This window comes from Periophthalmus magnuspinnatus, chromosome 17 (genome assembly GCF_009829125.3).
Source record: "Periophthalmus magnuspinnatus isolate fPerMag1 chromosome 17, fPerMag1.2.pri, whole genome shotgun sequence".
Taxonomy (NCBI): Eukaryota; Metazoa; Chordata; class Actinopteri; order Gobiiformes; family Gobiidae; genus Periophthalmus; species Periophthalmus magnuspinnatus.
In genome coordinates, this window is record NC_047142.1 from 29,106,525 (window position 1) to 29,125,020 (window position 18,496).

Genomic DNA, 18,496 nt, shown 5'->3' on the forward strand with positions numbered 1-18,496 from the left:
TCAAAAACCTGCCTGAAGAGGTTTTAGATGTTTTCCTGCATGTTTGAGCAATCTAGAGATCTCTCCTGTTTAAACCCTCCTTACAGTACGAGTCTGTACAAGTAGACCTATCATGATCACACATTCTAAAGTTGGATATATCACTGAAATAAATACAGATAAATACGATAATATGGAAACTCATTTCTGCCACTGAAACAAAAATCCAAGAGCAGATTTAAACCACAAAAACTATTCTAAATCTACAATACTATTAAAAATCATGAGCTGTAAGAAATAAACAACAGAATGAAACACTTTAGTCATTAGTTTGAGTCTGTAATGAGTCAGACAAGTTATTTATTCAAACCTTTACAGCTCAAATCTGATCATACAGACAAAAAATAAACAGCTTCATATACAGAATGATAAGTGAGATTAGAGACAGGTCTATGTACAAGGGTCCGCCCACAAGTCTATATCACCCATGCTCCTGCACGACAGTTCTCCATAAATATACAAAAACATAATATAAAACTGTACACAATAACTTGACAAACCTGATGTGATGTGCAGTAGTTTCATTAGTGGGATGCAGCTGATTGTGCTTGTGATAGTGCTCTGAAGGGGAAGTAACTTAGCACACTGATTGTGTTGTGATAGGGCTCTGAAGGGGGAGTGAGGGAGCAGAGCAGGGGGAAGTTTCCATCCCACAGGAAACTCGTTGTTGTTCTACTTGTCTCAGTGTACACTCTGCTTTGAAATGTATGCAGCATTGTCATTCTTATATAAAATAGTCAGAGCTCAGATGCTGGAGACGCCAAAAGGCTATTAGTCTGTGGCTAGGGCAGGTCTGGGCCTTGTCCTGTCTGTATCTGCTGTAACAAAGAATAAACCTTTGTTCAAAACTCACTGGGCTTCCCAAATGGATTACTTTTCATCAAGTTAAAAGATGCGAAGCCTATTGGATTTTTGCTTTACAAACTCTTACCCTAAAATGCTTAAATGATGAACTATTGTTTAATGTAATGCTATGATGTTTTAAAAAAGGGTGCTGTAATGAAGAGCGCACATTTGTTTGTCCTCCCTCTGAGGTATGAGGGGGGGTTTATATCAATTTATTTAGTTAAAAAATGTCAAATTTATGGTATACAACTGTTACCTTTTTAGTGTGATAATAATCTTATATAATATTTTTCTAGTCATTGTCCAAGCGTTTTAACTCACAAAAGACTGATGTAAAGTGAATAATGCACAATTTTGTGGGTACACTGGGGTTTAATTGTAAATGTAGATTTTTTTCACTGTTGTGATTGCTTGATTACTTTTAAGGGGGCAGTTCCTTAACTTATATAAGGGGAGCGGAAGGGGCTATCCTCATTCCTGAGGAAGGTCAGAGGGACCAAAACGTTGTGTGAATTAAAGATAATTGAGACAGTGTGTGGAAGTTTTCTTGACCTTTCAGATCAAGTGGTCCAAAATGATCCCACTTACCTTATGCATTCAGAGCATCCTTGTTATTCACCACAATGACTTTACAGTTTTACTTTACAGTTCTTTAAAGCTCCCAATGTTTTATTATTTTAATGTCTGAAGAAGGGCTTGACCCCAAAATGTCACACTGCTGTGCTATTAAAACATTACAGCAGTCAAAACTGTTTATCAGATGTGCATGTTTCCACCTACCAGCACTGTGCAAGAGCTTTTGACAACTTTCAGAGACCAAGAACAGTAAAAAAAAAATAAAAAAAAATACCATGCACACATGTACTTCCTGATTATCAGACAAAGAAATGCTTTCCATGTTCAGACAGCACACATCAGACTTATTCTGACCTCAAGAGCTGCTTACATAATATATCTTTGCTCAGATATGTGGTGCTCAGATCCAGGGCCTTTAACTGTAAACATGACCTCATCGTCCCCGTTGTGACCGCAGCTGCCCCTTTGCTCCAGCCTCAGACACAGCGTCCACGCCACTGAACCAACCCTCACTTTGCACAGAGCAATGGTGTTTCAAGAGACAATATTTTGGGAGTTTAAGTTTCTTTGCTGAAAGAGCTGTCAGACCAAACTCGAGAACTATCAGGCAAAAAGTCCTTTCCTTAACACCCTGTATTTATAGATTTTAAATACATTCTCTCAAAAGCATGTGATTTTTGACTGACTGCAGCTACGCCAGATGCTTTTAACGTATCCTTCCCTTTGTAAACGTAACAAGTTAATGGCCCTGTATCTAACTATTAGCCCTTTGTCCTCTTTCAGCCATATAATTATGATTTGCCAGTCCATCATGTGTATCCTAAACACTTTTTCTTATTTTAGACAGAAGAACACAATCATTCTAGCAGATGTCACTCTGCTGGTCATTTCTACACATTTCTCAACTTGAGTTATGTGTAAGTCCTTCTGTTCCTTAAATGTCATTCCAAAGCAGCGTCTCATTCCGTTGTCCTAGCCACATTAACCTGAGAATACTAAACATTATTTTGGTGCTTACCTCTGGATCCGGGATTTGTGCGACCACACTGGATGCTCGTTGGGACAGAGGCAGAAGCAGGAGAACTCCCCAGTCGCGTAACACAGAGATGTCCACCATTCTATGTGTGTGCTCACAGCGTCCACCCTGCCCCCGTCCTCACCACCGAGCCTGCTTTCCCGGTGCCGCACACAACAATTACACTGTCCCAATGTGATTAACGGTCACTTGAGGGGCGCTGGCCGGCGTGTCCTCCCATGCACAGATGCTTCTGAACCTTCAAATAGGGAAAATGGACAGAGATGAGCCTGCTCTACGGAAATGCTGTTTTACAATGGGGCGAGCCAGCCATGCAGTTTAGATGCATTAATTAATCAACAGGGTGCTGGTGTAGTTTACAACCTGCTACTGCTGCAGGAAGCTAACACAGAGCTAACGGCTAACACAGAGCAGGAGGATGAGGGGGATGGGCACCCAAAGGCTCATCAGGTCGAACAATGTCGTAAAGGGACCGCTGTGTCACTTTGTTTCCTTCCACCTCTGATTACAAGAACATAAAATAATAATAATAAAAAAAAAAAAAAGGCTTCTCTTACACAACCTTGCCGAGAAGCACGCTCCAGAGAGGGCGCTTCCCGGCAAGGTTGTGTAAGGGGTGACCCTTGCACCAAAATTACATCTTTGAACAATCGGGAATTTCGGTGCAAAGATCAGTCCAGTCAAGAGTGTCGTGTCTCAAATTCACTATTCTCTCATTAAGCATACTCGTCAAAATTTCACAAAGGGTACAGTTGTCAAAATAATTCAATTTCAATTCAATTTTTCAATTTAATATTTTATTTCATTCATTAAAACAAAACAATCCGCATAACTGCATACGGTATTACGGCTTTTGTACAATTTTTGTTAAGTGAATGAAAGGGCACAGAAGGAAGCAAAAGCTTATAATATCTGCCCCTCATCAACTCTGACTCTTATTCACTACATTATACAAAGTCAAACATAAATGTACAGCTACTTTACTAAAAAAAAAAAAAAAAACCAACAACAAAAAACAAACAAAAAAAAACACAAAATCATCCTGTCACATATCAGTTATATATCTTCTTAATAATGATAATTTCAAACTTTTCTTAAACATATAAATGGATTTGGATTCTTTAATATTACTTTCTAGGCTGTTCCAAAGACTGACTCCCTTGATTGAAATACATCTTTCCTTTGGTTTTGTTCTGAACACTGGTTTAGAAAATACATCAGTTCCTCTTAATTGATATCTATTTTCTCTCTTTCGAAATCTATTTTGCAACTTCTCTGGTAACACTTTTTGATGAGCTTTGTACATGGTTTTAAGGATGCCATATTCCACCAATTCGTTAAATTTCAACGTTTCTAACTGAATAAAAATTGGATTTGTATGTTCTCTATATCCACTTCCATTGATAACTCTAATAGCACGCTTCTGTAACAGAAAAACTGGTTCAATGTAGGTTTTACAAGCACTTCCCCACACTTCAATGCAATATGTCAAATATGGAACGATCAATGTGTTATACAATAAGAACAATGCATCTTTGTTGAGAGACTCTTTCACCTTGTGTAATACGGCTATGGTTTGTGATACTTTTGATCTTACTTGCTCTATGTGGGATTTCCACGTCAGCTGTTCATCAATCATAACTCCTAAAAAACGAAATGTACTTGTTCTTGTTCTAATCCTTGTGTGAATAATCTTACCTCTAAATCTTTCTTCTTACAACTAAAGACCATAAATTTAGTTTTGCTAATGTTTATAGATAGCTTGTTAGCATTGAACCATTTTAATATTTTTTGAAACTCATCTTCTACATTTTTTATAACCTCATTTATGTTTTTTCCTGAGTAAAATAATGTGGTATCATCAGCAAACAAGATGCAATTTAGTAATTTTGATACAGACATAAGATCATTCACATAAAGGAGAAAAAGTACTGGCCCCAAGACCGAACCTTGAGGTACCCCACACGTTACTTCATCAAATGCTTTTTGAAGATCGACAAAGATACTAACTAAATATTGTTTCTTGTCCATGGCATTAGTGATTTCTTCAGCCAGGTCCATTAATGCTGTGGCGGTTGAATGATTGGAACGAAATCCATGTTGGTTCTTACTTAAAATTTTGTATTTTCCAATAAATTTATTTAATCTGCTAACAAATAGTTTCTCTAAAATTTTTGAGAACTGCGAAAGCAGTGATACAGGTCTATAATTTGAGAAATCATTTTTATTTCCTTTTTTAAAAAGTGGAATGACTCTGGCCACTTTCATGTGATCTGGAAATATTCCTGTGCTGAATGAAAGATTACATATATATGTGAAAGGCTCAATAACAACGTTTATCACTTTCTTGATCAATAACATATTAATATCAGTGTAATCATTAGATTTTTTATTTGGACAATTTTGAACAATTGTCAAGACTTCATTTGCCTGCACACTCTCCAAAAACATACTGTTTACATTATCAGCTATTGCTCCATCATTGTTGCTTTCTTTTGGGATATTGTTTGATAAATTTGGGCCAATGTTAGAAAAGTAATGATTAAATTAATTTACAATTTCTTCTTTCCCAAAAATATCTACATTATTTTTTGTAAAATAGTTTGGAATATTTGAAGTTACCTTGCCTTTTTGCAAGACCGTGTTTATTATACCCCATGTATTTTTTATATTGTTTTTGTTCTCATCCAATAATTTGGTGTAGTAATCTTTTTTTTGTCTTCTCATAATTGATACAAGCTTGTTTTTATATTTTTTATACCTAACTTCTGAATCTTTTGTTCTCAATTTGAGAAATCTTCTGTAAAGACAATTTTTCTTCCTACATGCGTTTTTCAATCCGTTTGTCATCCATGGATTAAGAGTATTTTTCTTATCGTGTGCACATATTTTTATAATTTTGCAGTTTTTGTCATATAAATTGAGAAACGTTGTCATGAAAGCGTTATAAGCACTATTTAAATTATTTGTATATACATGATTCCAATTTTGTTTTTCAAGGTCTTCTCTGAAGGCCTCCAGAGCCTTACTAGATTTATCTCTTATTAGCATTGCTGTTACATCCTGCGCAAGCTCATCAAAACACAATTTTTCACAGATAATAAATACAGGAAGGTGATCGCTCACATCTGCCATAAAGATACCACTGATAATATCACCATGTATATTTGTATATATATATTGTCTATGATAGTCGCACTATGACCAGTAATACGAGTTGGTTTAGTTATCATCGGGCATAGACCAACTGTTTCCATATAATTCCGAAAGATATTTGCTGCTGCTTGATTTCCCAGGTCTATGTTAAAGTCACCACACAAAATAACTGATTTGTTAACGTTCTCAAACATTTCAAGGATTTGATCTGTAAATAAGTCAACACCAGCCCCAGGCGGTCTATACACACAACTAATTAATACGTTTTTCCCATTATCATTAATGATTTCTATGGTAATCAATTCCATCAAGTCACTCCCAGTTATCGTTTTTTGTTCAACCAGTTTACATTTTAGATTTACATCCACATAGAGGGCAACACCTCCTCCTTTTTTATTAACCCTGTTTATATAGAACATGTTATAACCATCAATCTGTACTTTATCAATATGTGTGTCCTTTAACCAACTTTCAGTGATAGCAATTACTTTGAAGGCGTGTTTAAAATCACTGAACAGCTCTTTAATTTTATCCAACTTATTTTTCAAACTTTGACTATTGAGGTGAATGATGGAAAGTGCTTTATCTGAGACCTTGTCTGTTCTGGTGTTAAACTGTTGAACTGTAAAATAATGACTTTCTCCAGGTGTTAATAACTTATGTGCGACATCAGATTCAATATCATAGATTTTATCTTCCTCATTTGTGTCAATATTAATGTCCATATAACTATTTAATGTGTTTTACGTCCACAACTGTGTGTATCCAACCTTACTTCTCCTTTGGTCCATGTTGACAGTCCTTCTCGGCCGTTATCTTCCTCTTTCAATGTCCGTTTTTATACTTCTCAAGTTCTTTCAAGTCCCTGATCATCCTTGATGCTCCATCGTTGTCTCTTATCCACACATTGCCATTACGTGTCCATGTCCCAGTTATTTTCCTCTGCTTTCTCAACAGTCTTGCTTCCCTCGCGATGCCACCATTTTTCTTTGTAAGATGTTCGTTTATAAACACGTTTGTGCCCTTTAGTTTCCTAGCCTGTATTAAGACATCGTTTTTCATGTTCCTGCTAATGAACCGTATTACAATAGCAGGTCTTATTTTCTCTGACTTTCTGGGTAGTGTGTGACAAATCGAAATAGCTTCTTTACAGATGTTTATACTCTTACTGTTCAAAAAGTCCACCACCTCTTGCTCCAGCGACAGCAGCTCCCCTCTCGGCGCGTCCTCTGAGGTGTCGGCGTTAGCTGCCGCCCGTGCGTAGGTCCGGTGTCGAGTCTCCAGCCCCGAGATGATCAAGTCCTCCCTCCGAGTGTACTGCTCCAGCTCGTCGACTCGCTGCTCCAAGAAAGTAATCCTTTTATCCTTTACACTCATCATAGTTAGCTACTTCATCCACGAGTTTGAGCAGCCGCTCCTGTTGCGATGTTAACTTTGCCAACTCTCCAGACATAAAGTTCAGTGATCGCTTGATCTCCTCCATATCGTCTGTCTTTGGCATGTTCTTCCAAATTATATATTTCAAATATAATATTTGATGTTTCATGCAAAGGTGAATGTTTTATTGTCATCGTCTTTGTATTATCAGTAGAGCTCTCTGTCCGAGGCTCTATTAATTGTTGCCTCTTTATTGACTACCTTTGAGGTCACTGCTTTTGGAGTAACAACTGTGTTAGCCAAAGTAGCATTCAACATATATCCTAGTGCTTTAGTTCCTGATATTATCACTAAGTTATTAATTGTTTTTGCAACTGTTAACATCCTAGTCGTAAGTGAATTTATATTTGTTGTAGTTACAGGAGTCATACTAGTTGACATCGTTGTAGCTGTAGTAGTCATTGATGTTGTAATGACAGTCAATGTCAATGTATTATTCAACTTAATAGTACTGCATGTAACATTATCCAATTTCACAGTTGGAGTAGTCACCTGTCAGTTTAAAGTAGTGCTAATTACCTTTACAACATTACAGTTGAGTTTAACAGGTAATTGCCACTCACTTTCAGACAACAAATCAGAAACCAAATCACTCACAACTAAATTTACTTCATGTGCTTTGTACCTCGGTAACCAACGATTACTCTCTAACACAAACTTATGCCATGTCTGTAATGTTTGTAAATAAAATCTCCTTGATCGGCCCATAAAATATTTCTCACCACCAGCGAACATTCACCCATAGTTGGAACCAGTTTCAGTTCATTATATAGAATGTATTTTGTTGGACCCTCAAATGGCCCCCTTTCCTTAGACCCAGTCAACACTAAATTTTTACCCAAATTATTAATCCATTCAGCTCTATCTCCGCGACACCAACTGGAACACCTGCATCTAAGAAATGCTGAAGCTCCCACTAAGTCACGCACCACTGAAACAGTTTCAACCAAAGTGGTAGACTGAAGGCTAGCTGTGGTAAAAGTTGACCTTAATTTCCAAAGGTGGAGCAGTAGGTTTCTGACTTGTTCCCTCTACTGCTAGCGTAGAAGTGACCACTTGCCATGTATCATTGACGCCTCCTGCTGGTATGGTTTCTCCTAAATCCATCACTACCAACATTACAATTCTTGTCCTAAATATTAAACTGCTAGTTGTGAGTTATAATACAGACTTATACTGTCCTTGATCTTCAATTAGTAGTCGGTGTATGTAAAGACTACAAACTCCTTTTATTTAACAACATATATTTCCCTATTCCAAATGTTCCCCACAAGTCCAAAGTTTTCCCAAGAGGATCTTTCCATTGTGGTTGAAATCAGTGTTCACTGATGTTCTCTTCAGTACACAGGCATGAATGTAAAGTTGCTTTCCCCCACTTTAGTCTCTGTTTTGGCTAGATTTTCTTCTTTCTCGAACTAGCCTTGACTGGCTTTGTCTAGCCAGCTCTCCGGGGCCATCTAGAGTGGAACTGAGGCCTTCAAATCCATTGTTGTGGATATGTAGATAATTTCTCATGTACTCAATTCAACCCAATATGCTGACAGACTTTTGCAATGCGATTTTTCAAAACACCATTCATTCTCTCACAAATACCCTGACTTTGTGGGCGATAAATCAGTCTGAGATGTTTAATGCCTAATTTTTGCAAAATTAGTCAAACTGTTTTATCCACAAATTCTTTCCCATTATCAGATGAAATTCTATTGGGAAGTCCCCATCGAGTGACTTCTCTACACAAAAATTGGCAACAGAGTGTGCGTCTTTTCTCTTGGTTGGACAGGTTTCTGTCCACCTTAAAAATCTATCAACCACCACTAACATATACCTTTTACCTCCTACTGATCAAATCATATCAACAAAATCGATTACCAACTCCTGCATAGGGCCTAAGTTTCAACATAGCCAGGAAATACAGGCTTGTTGTTCTTTAGAGAGATAACACATTTGCCAAAATAGTCAACTTGTTCAAACATATAAGTTGCCCCAAAACCATTCTTATGTGATTTTCTCTTGACTTGTTCCTTTAAAATACTTTAAGGCGCAGTGTGGTTGATACTCAGGAGTTCTTACTTTACATAGATTTGCGATAATGAATTTCTCCCATAATTTGGTTAGCTCCAACAGTTCCGGCCTAAGATTTCCTACCTAATATATGGTCGAGGTCTTCATCTCTGCGGTCTCATTTTGCGATCTCATTTTGCATAAAGCATCTCTTCACAAAAGTGATATCGATGTTTTTTCTGATACAAGTACAGGTATTGCAACACTTAGATTTTTGTGGCGAAGCTGTATTGGTTTTGTAAGAGGAATCTTTTATTCCACCCCCTCAAACCCGATTGTCCATACGAAATGTTCAGACGTGGGAGATTCATAACATCTTTAGGCTGTACACTCAAAAAAATAATTCTTTGGATTTACTTAAAAGCATTGCGTCATCCGGTTGCACGCAGTCACATTGAGTAATTGTTGTAAAGTATGCTTATATAGTACATACTTAACATACTTCAATAGGGTCTATGTAGATGGATTAAATATATACTAGATATTTTCATTACATAGTTAAGCTCAACCTTAATATTATGAATAAAACACGTTCATATTTACTCAGTGCAGTTGCATGCAACCGGATGACGCAACATTGTTAAGTATCACTTACAAAAGCAAGTCAAGTTTCCCAGAAGTGAACAAAAAACAGCATCAGGAATAATTTTACAATTCTTCATTTATTGTCTTTTTTAGAACATGACATTTTAAAACCATGCTTTAGTGCAAAATCATCTCAAAACCAAAACCTTTTTTTTTTAACTTGAAAAGTGCAACATGAAGTTTTATAAAACTGCTTCCCAATTGTGAAGAATTAACTTTACAAAGAGCAACCAACCTGCAAACATTAAAATTTGTAAACACGCCTCTTTAGGGCAGTCCTCTTTAAGTGAATAGGGTCTATTCTAAAAACATAAGATAACCTTTCTGAAATAGCTGTCCTTGTTTGAAAAATTAACTTAGCAAACAACAGATAAGATTGTGAAAAAAGTAAATAAAATATGTATGAAAAGGACAACATTTTGTCCCAAACCAACACATGTGGTGCAAAGTAGCACCTACTATAAATATAAATATTGATATTAATATCAAATTTGAGATATTGTGAATGTTTATGAATATCTGCAAAATAGGCAGAGATATTCAAACTTTCATCAATAATACACTTCATTTGAACATTTTTGCAGTAGCATTCTGGAAACCATCTTTGAACATTGTGAACAAGTGTATTAATGTATTGACTAAAATTGTGAAAAATCATCACAGACTTGCAATTTGCAATAATGAACTTTAACGAGCAAATTTAAAACTTAAAAAAATAATACATTGAACTTATTGGAATGTACTAAAGTCTACTTAACGTGTTCCTTTTTAGCAAAGAATATTTTAAATAAAATAAAGTTTTTTAATCAAAAAGTAAGTAAAGCATTTCAAAAATGTTTTCAGTAATCCTGATTTGGAAATTTAAATTTGATTGTTACACTTGGCTTACTGCTCATCTGAGATCACCAAAAAATAAATACATAAATTTTTGTTCATATTTCCAACCTCTAGTGCAAAGTAAACACTGAAAGAACAGTAGCCCATCTTAAAAAAAAGAAAAACTTGTAAAATATGGTCAGCTAATCTACTCAAGAAGCTTGTTTTTTAGAATTTGGATTTTGTTTGACATTTTTTTGTTATCAAGCTCCATCAACACCTTTTGGTAAAATTCAAAAGTGTACATGACATCCCGTGGGTAATTCAAGTTGAGCACATACATCAGTCCAAAGAGCAAAGGGAAAGCAGAGGCAACCTCACGAAGATCCTGCAGTACAGAGACTCTCTCAATGATGATTCCCACATCCTCTGGATCTTCCTTGCCACCATCATCCCCTTCATGCAGGATGGCATAAATGCCAATAGAGGTCTTTGGCATTTGTTGCTGGGCATTAAGGGAATCAATATTCTAAAAAAAGACACAAAAAAAAAATTTTATTACAGTGAACGCTCACTATAACGCGCTTCACCGACTTCACATATTTTTTTTACCGTGCATTGTGTTCTAGATCGGCACAAGAATTGAACTTGTGTCATGTCATTCATAACAGTTCTCAAACTTAATGGAAGGTGTCATGTCCATTTATAAAAATCTTCTTGCTCAGAAAAAGAAAGATTACCAACAACGACCCATGACAATGTTCTTCTCTCTGAGAAACACTCCTGCGCAGCCTTCAGTAGAAAGTAGTAGAAAAGAATTATTATTATTATTAAAATTAACATTTCATACAGTAAACTTACTACATATTCTTTTATCATGTTGCTTGGATCTTCATTCAGATAAACAGAAAGGGTCTTCAGGGTACAACATCTTCTTTGGTCAATGGACTCTCTCTGAAAAATAAATAAATAAATAAAATTAAATTTGGGAGTAAATTAGGACCTATGCAGGGATTTCATACTTTAACGCTACTTTATTCATTCTGTATGTTCTATATGTGCCAAATGTTAAAACTATTTTATATTTTTAAAAATACAGTAACAATAATATTCTGATTTAAACTTAAAAAGTAAAATTTTAAATATAAACTTTTTTATACTTTAATACACAGTATTTTTCAACTTTTTAAGCGACGGCACACTTTTTTTGGATTGAAGACATTCTGTGACCACCATTTATAAATGTTTTTTACAATTTTTATAAAAACAAAAAAATATCCTATAAAGACTGTATTAATGTTAGCTGGTTAGCTGTACAAAATATATAGTTAAAAACCATTATGTTGAGATGTTAACAGTCTAATACATCCATTTATAAATAGTAACTAATTTATTGGAAATGTTTTCAAGGCACACCTAGGCACATCTCCGCAGTCACGTCATGGCGGCGGTTGTGCCTGCCCATCGCCGCCTTAGCACGCACCACTACAGCTTTCATTTGGTCTCCGCTGGTCTCCGCTCACACACACACCCACCGACCGACCGGTCCACCCCGCGCTCATACATTCTTCCCATTCTCCCCCACGCCAGTGTAGCACGTGCAGTGTAGCACGTGCAGCAGCCCCAGTCTGTAGTGCAAAAAGTATGCTAACCAAACTATTCCCTCAATTTAGCGTTCAATACATGCTCGTGACGAATCATGAATATTATATACAGCCGAAATGTCCGGATAAATAACGATATAAAGTATATCAAAGTTAATAAAGTTTTATTTACCAATACATTTGAGAGAAAACTCCAAAGATGGTCAGGTCTCGTTGATCAGGGCAGGTGAAATTAGCGCATGCGTGTGTACTCACATTTGAGCGGGCAAAAAAAATCAAATCAAATACGGAATCCCAGAAGGACATAACTCAAACATTTTACTTAAGAGTGTTGAGTAATCCCTTGCATATAGCCTTGAGTAATGCCAAATATTGAATGTATTTCATAATATTTACACAAGCATGTCAAAAATATGTGAAAAATCAAAGTGTTTAAATAGAAACTACAAAATACACTTTAGTAAAAGTAACAACAGCCACAATTCATTTTTTTGAGTGTAGACAAGTGAAGGCAGCTCCGGTGTCAACCATCAGGTTCAATGGCAAATCATTCACCTCCACTATAATCATGGGATCTGTTTCCGGTTGTGATGCTACCAGCTGACACTTCCCTGTCGGGTTCTCCGGGTACCCCTAGAATCCAGGTTCTGGACCAGCATATGGATTTGCCGGTCCTGAAGACTGTGGAAAAGAAGGTTGTCTCGTAAAGTCTCCTCTAAAACCTCCTCTGTAACATCCTCGGGAGCCTCCTCAGAATCCTCCTCGGAAGCCTGAGTCTGGATGGTTACATTCACAAGCGAAATGTCCCAATTGTCCACACCTGTAACAAGCCTCTGAAGAATTTAGTTGATTCTGATTGAAGTTACTTCCTCTATTGACATTTCTCCGTCCTCTTCCTCTCCAATTTTGAAATTGGTTGAAATTTGTTGGACTGAATGATGGGACTGGAGCGAATGGTTGTTATAATGATTGATTTACTTGCGGCTGACTTGGCATGATCACAGCTTGCATTTTATCCTTTCACTTACTGTCCACCAGTTGAATCTGATTCTGTTTTTAAGAATCTCTTCATGTGGTTTTTTCACAACAATGGGACACATCTTGTGAGCTGACTTCACCTTTCTTGAATGTAATTTCATATTCATGGTGGTCTGGTAATTCATCTTCAACTTCATCTACATCTTCTTCACTCTCTGATTCCTCCCTAGGGCATCTGATTACAGAAGCCAAGGAATACTTGCATTCCTCTCCCAGGTCTTCTTCTGATTCTCCGACGTTTTGTTCTGGGCGATTTGTTGTCTCTGGTATTCTACTTCCTTTCCTTTCTACACTTGCGAGTACTTTCTTTTCTTCACTTGCGAATACTTTCTTAATCTCAGGGTCATAGCCACCTCTGGCCTCCTCCATTCTGTATTGTTCTTCTTCTCTCATTTCCATTCTCTTACACTTCTGACACAGTCCTTTCAAAGCCGCTGACTTCTTACTTTTCAGAAATGGGTATAATTCTATTGTAGTCACAGCTTGACCCATTTCAGTTGTTTGCTGGTCATCATCTTGCGTTTGATAAGAGCCTTCTGCTTTCACTAATGGAAGTTTTACATGTAATTCGCTGGTTTCAACTGCCTTTTTGTAGATCGGTGAATATCTTACATGAGAATATGGTTCGTTTATCTTGACTGTCAGCTTTTCTGTTTCTTCATTAGCCCTCTTTATGTTAACGTCAAGTGAAAATGTCCCTTCAGCGGACCATCTTAGCTCAATTTCTTTCCAGTGTAAATGCCACTTTTTCGATGTCTCAGCGACATTTTCAACTAATGGATACTTCTTTTCTACTACTTCAACTGGGTTGATTTTAGGAGTTGTATCAATTTTCAAAAAGAAAAGAAAATTGTCTTGCAGATAGTAGCGCAGAGAAAGAGGAAGAGAAGGGACGGGGGTAAAGAGACCAGGAAGAAACAGAGACAAAGAAAGAGCAGGAATTTATCCCCCGAACACACCAACTGGATCCAATGGTGGTCCGGAGTGGGATGTATTCAGGAAATGACCCAAAAGACAAGCTTTGATAGTGTAATGATATTTATTACAAAGAGTATAGACAGAGTATATGCCAATCACAGACAGAGTCTGGGTATTCTCTGAGCCAATGTGAGAAAGACCACGAACAAAGAAACTCACCTATATTTATAGTCTACAGAACTATAAACTGTAGGACAGCCCCTTAACATATGTTGTTTGTTTAGGCGTTAGGTCCCATGACTTAGCAATTCCCGTATCCTGCACCCATACCTCCTAGTGTGGGTTTATGACCTTTGTCACCTCTATGTCTTAACCCTTAAAAAACAGACAGGAAGAAACACATGGACCTGATAACAGATGGCAGGCCAGATACCACAACTGAACCACACACTGAACCACAGACTGAACCACAGACTGAACTACAAACTGAATCACAGACTGAACCACAGACTGAACCATGCACTGAACCATGCACTGAACCATGCACTGAACCACACACTGAACCACACACTGAACCACACACTGAACAACAGACTGAACCACAGACTGTACCAGCTGACCGCTCTGTCCAAATAACAAGAAAGCGTTTTGCATCTCATCATGTGGTGATAATCACCCATATCCTTCACACAGAACCATCAAGAAAATAACAAATTTTCTCCTCCTCAAACAATGAGTCCACATTTCTGTGACCGTGTCTCATTGTCTTATTTGTTGTGTTTGTTTGTTTGTTTGTGGGTCATGTCCCTGTTTTCTGCAAGATGGATGTATTGACTTTGGTGTCGGCATCTCTCTGTTTTCTGCAGGAGGGACTTATTGACTTTGGTTATAATCATTATTCATGTTGTATTTGTTTTTGGGGCACAATGTGAGAAAGTCACATGACCATAGCTGTTATGATTTAGGAGAAAAAGAATGGGTGGAAAATGTGTTTCCATTATTATTATTAGGCCCGAGCCTGGGACAACGTCCCGGCGATTAAAACCACGATTAAAACCGTGTCCAGAGCATGGAAAATGGCAAAAATCAAGTAGTAAACATGCCCCGTGAGTGGTGTCAAAAATTAGAACTCGACGACCTCTAATTGTCACAAAAGACCCCGAGAAAAAATAACGAAAGACGACTTGGTAGCGCCAACCTCAAACTTTGATTTTCATGGGGCCAATAGGAGCCCGACTTGGAAAAAAGTCAACGTAAAAATCTGAAACTCACACCAAAATATAGAACATGTCAAGACATGACAAGAATTACATTATGGCCCCGCCCTAAAATGTACAGGAGGTCGGCCATATTGGATCAAACCTGGGAATGACAAAAGTGCACACCCTCGCATTCAGTACATTTTCTCGCACAGTTTTCATCACAAACCCTTCAAATTTGGCCAAATCCCACTAAACACATGTGTAATTAAAGATGATCAATTACATTTTGATTATGACTTTGGGTGTAATCAGGGTGAATTTTCAACAAAATTGCAATTTTTGGAAAATTTCAATAAAATATTTCTCTTTCACACATTTTTTGTTGAGAAAACGCTAATACAGCGTTAATGCACATTTGTGAGCTGAACACAATGATATGCAAATCAAGGCACTCTCTCACAAAATGGCTCTCTAGCGCCCTCTTCAAATTTCATTTTCAAAAATTCTTAGAAGACAATCGATTTGTCGTGGACTTCAGAAAAAAATCACAGGGCCCTTATTTGTGATGGGGCATAATGTGAGAAAGTCACATGACTGTAGCTGTTATGGGTGGAAAATGTGTTTCCATTATTATTATTATTTATTATTTTGGTAGGTGCTTTGAAGCCATTTTTGACCCCCTGAACGTTAACGAAAAGTCAATTTTATTGGACCCAACATTCTTGGTCCTAGGTTGGTGAAAAATTTATTATTTTGATGTTCCAAAAAATTTATGTTTCAAAATGACTCAATAGCACCACCTCAAAATTTGAAATACATTGCGGCAATGAGAGACCTTTTTCATCGTAGACAAATGAAATTTGGTACAAACATAGAACATGCCAAGACAAGTAAAAAATTATATTATGACCCCACCCTAAACCCTACAGGAAGTCGGCACCCCAAAGGTGTGTGTCACACCGGGCGTCAGGTGCATCGAGTTTACATGTAAAGTCAATGGTGGACGCGCGTCTTGGCCACGCTGCATTTTTGCGGCGCGCCTTGAGCATCCAGAGCAGCGCAAATGTGGCGTCGGCGCGGCGCGTCCACAGCGTCCAGGCGTCAACCAATCAGAGACCACGCTCCAGTGACGTCGAGAGGTCATTATTCGGAACACCGGGAGCCACAAACACGGAGAATGGGGGACAGACTTGTTGTTGCCATTTGCCAGTGCCCACTACTTTATAATGTGATGTTGGCAGATTATAAAGACCGGGACAAAAAGGACCTTATCTGGAGGATGATCAGTGGAGCTCGGTCTGCCATTGTGCACAGACTGGAAAAACAGTGGGCGTCCAGAGCATCCAAGACAGGCCCCTAGAGACACGCAGATGAGGCGTCTGCGTTCAAATTTACAGGCGTCTAAATAGAGGCGTCCAGCGCGTTCTTGACGCCCCGGTGTGAACGCACCTTAAAGGTGAAGCGCGTATTGGTCACATGTGTGGTGATGTTCGAAGCCTTGCAAACCAGCCGTACCACGTGATCGGTTCAGGAAGTGGTTTGCAGATTTGGCACGGGATTCGAAACATAAAAGGGCAAGTGAAACGCAATTCCCCCTTTTTAAGGCAGCTCGTTTCCCTGGGGACCTCTTTGATATCTGGACACAAGGACACAAGAGGTAAGTTAAACATTTTTTAAACCACTATTTCATAAAAACAAACAAAAAAAACAAAACACCACCAACACTTAAAAACATTTCCAAACAAGGATTGCACTATTATTGCACATATCCAATTTAATTATTAGCGGTAGTGATGTTGAGATGAAGCCCCATGAAGCACTGAAGCATTCCATCCAATTACTCAACTCTTGAGCAGATGTTTCAAGGTGCTTTGTTTGCTCCACTGCACCATCAAGTGGACAAAAAAATGTATAACAGGCAGAGTGATAATAGAACAATTGTGATTAGTGTGGTTCCAGTGGAAGGGTTTTTATTGAACAAACAAATTATTAAATATGTGAATGGTTGTGATATCAACAGAAATTGTGACTATATTAACATGGAGTCATGATACAATGTTCAAGTTAAAAGAAAAAGTAGGAACACATTGGAGATGGGGATGTAATGTCACTGTGCTTGTGTTACTTAGTTTATGGCTGTGCTTATGTGACAATCAGGACAGTGAAACGAGGACATTTTATTCATTTTTATTTAAAAATATTAATTTTTCAACAGTATTAGGACTCAGTCGGTTTCTTTTTTTGCAGAGAATTTCCCCTGCTTTTGAAAAAGCCCTTTCACCGGGCACAGATGAAGCTAGTGTACATAAAAAAGAAACCGCAAGTTTGTACAGGTTTGGAAATGTGTGCTTCTTTTTCTTCCCAATACTGAAGGGGGTGTTCCAGCCTTCCAATATTAGGTTCCGCCAAGTAGGTATGGACCTCAGCTATAGCGTCTGCAGTTACATTTGAGGTCCTTGTCCTCTGGATTGTGTCATCCAAACGAAGCCACAGTTTGCTGCCTAAGAGAGAGAAAAAAGGCTGAGTGACTAAATAAAAACACAATTAGAAGGGAGGCGATCCATTACCTTGTGCCACAGGCTGAGTAGCTTCAGATATGGAGGAGGCGGATGAGGAGGATGTAGATGATGATGTAGATCATGTGGATGTAGAGGAGGGGGAAGTTGCATGCCTTACAACAGCAGCACATTCTGAAATGAGTCTCAGCATCCCCTGCTTTATTAGACCTGAAGAAGACAATTTTCTCAAATCTGGGATCCAACAATGTTGCAAGGGACATAACGCTTATAGACTGTAGGTTAGTTAGTTTAGCAACTGCCACGGCAGATATTCAGCCATTCCTCTACTCTGGTATTTGAATGATGCCCAATTCCTCCTCCTCTAGTGCATGATGCAGCATGGTCAACAGTGGTATCACTTTTGACCCAGACACTCTCCTCAAACAGCTCAATGGTGGCATCATTAAATGGAGAGAGTACTTTGACACTGTCTGCTATGATAGTGTACTGCTCTGATGTTAGCAGTGTTATGTCGGTCTTGAGGCCTGCCAATGCTGCTCCAACAGGTTCCCGTAGGTTACAAGCACCCATGTTTGCTGCACCATCAGTTACAAGACAGGTAACTTTTTTTGTTATACCCCACTGTGACATGATATCTGTTTTGACTTTAGCCAAATTAACAGC

The 18,496-nt window shown here is 37.9% G+C and overlaps 2 protein-coding genes across 2 annotated transcripts in view; both read right to left on the reverse strand.

The window, feature by feature from the left end:
- tmie (transmembrane inner ear) overlaps positions 1-2,578 on the reverse strand; it is a 112,461-nt gene extending 109,883 nt beyond the window's left edge. Inside the window, exon 1 of the mRNA XM_055228264.1 lies at positions 2,480-2,578. Within this exon, the coding sequence (XP_055084239.1) occupies positions 2,480-2,578 (99 nt within the window). The remainder of the gene's footprint in view (positions 1-2,479) is intronic.
- A 2,183-nt stretch (positions 2,579-4,761) lies between these two features.
- Positions 4,762-18,496, reverse strand: part of ccdc13 (coiled-coil domain containing 13) — an 85,428-nt gene continuing 71,693 nt past the window's right edge. Inside the window, exons 15-19 of the mRNA XM_055228265.1 lie at positions 18,293-18,408; positions 12,762-12,932; positions 10,950-11,081; positions 6,823-6,991; positions 4,762-4,787 (exon numbers count right to left, since the gene is read on the reverse strand). Coding sequence (XP_055084240.1) covers positions 4,762-4,787; positions 6,823-6,991; positions 10,950-11,081; positions 12,762-12,932; positions 18,293-18,408 — 614 coding nt within the window. The remainder of the gene's footprint in view (positions 4,788-6,822; positions 6,992-10,949; positions 11,082-12,761; positions 12,933-18,292; positions 18,409-18,496) is intronic.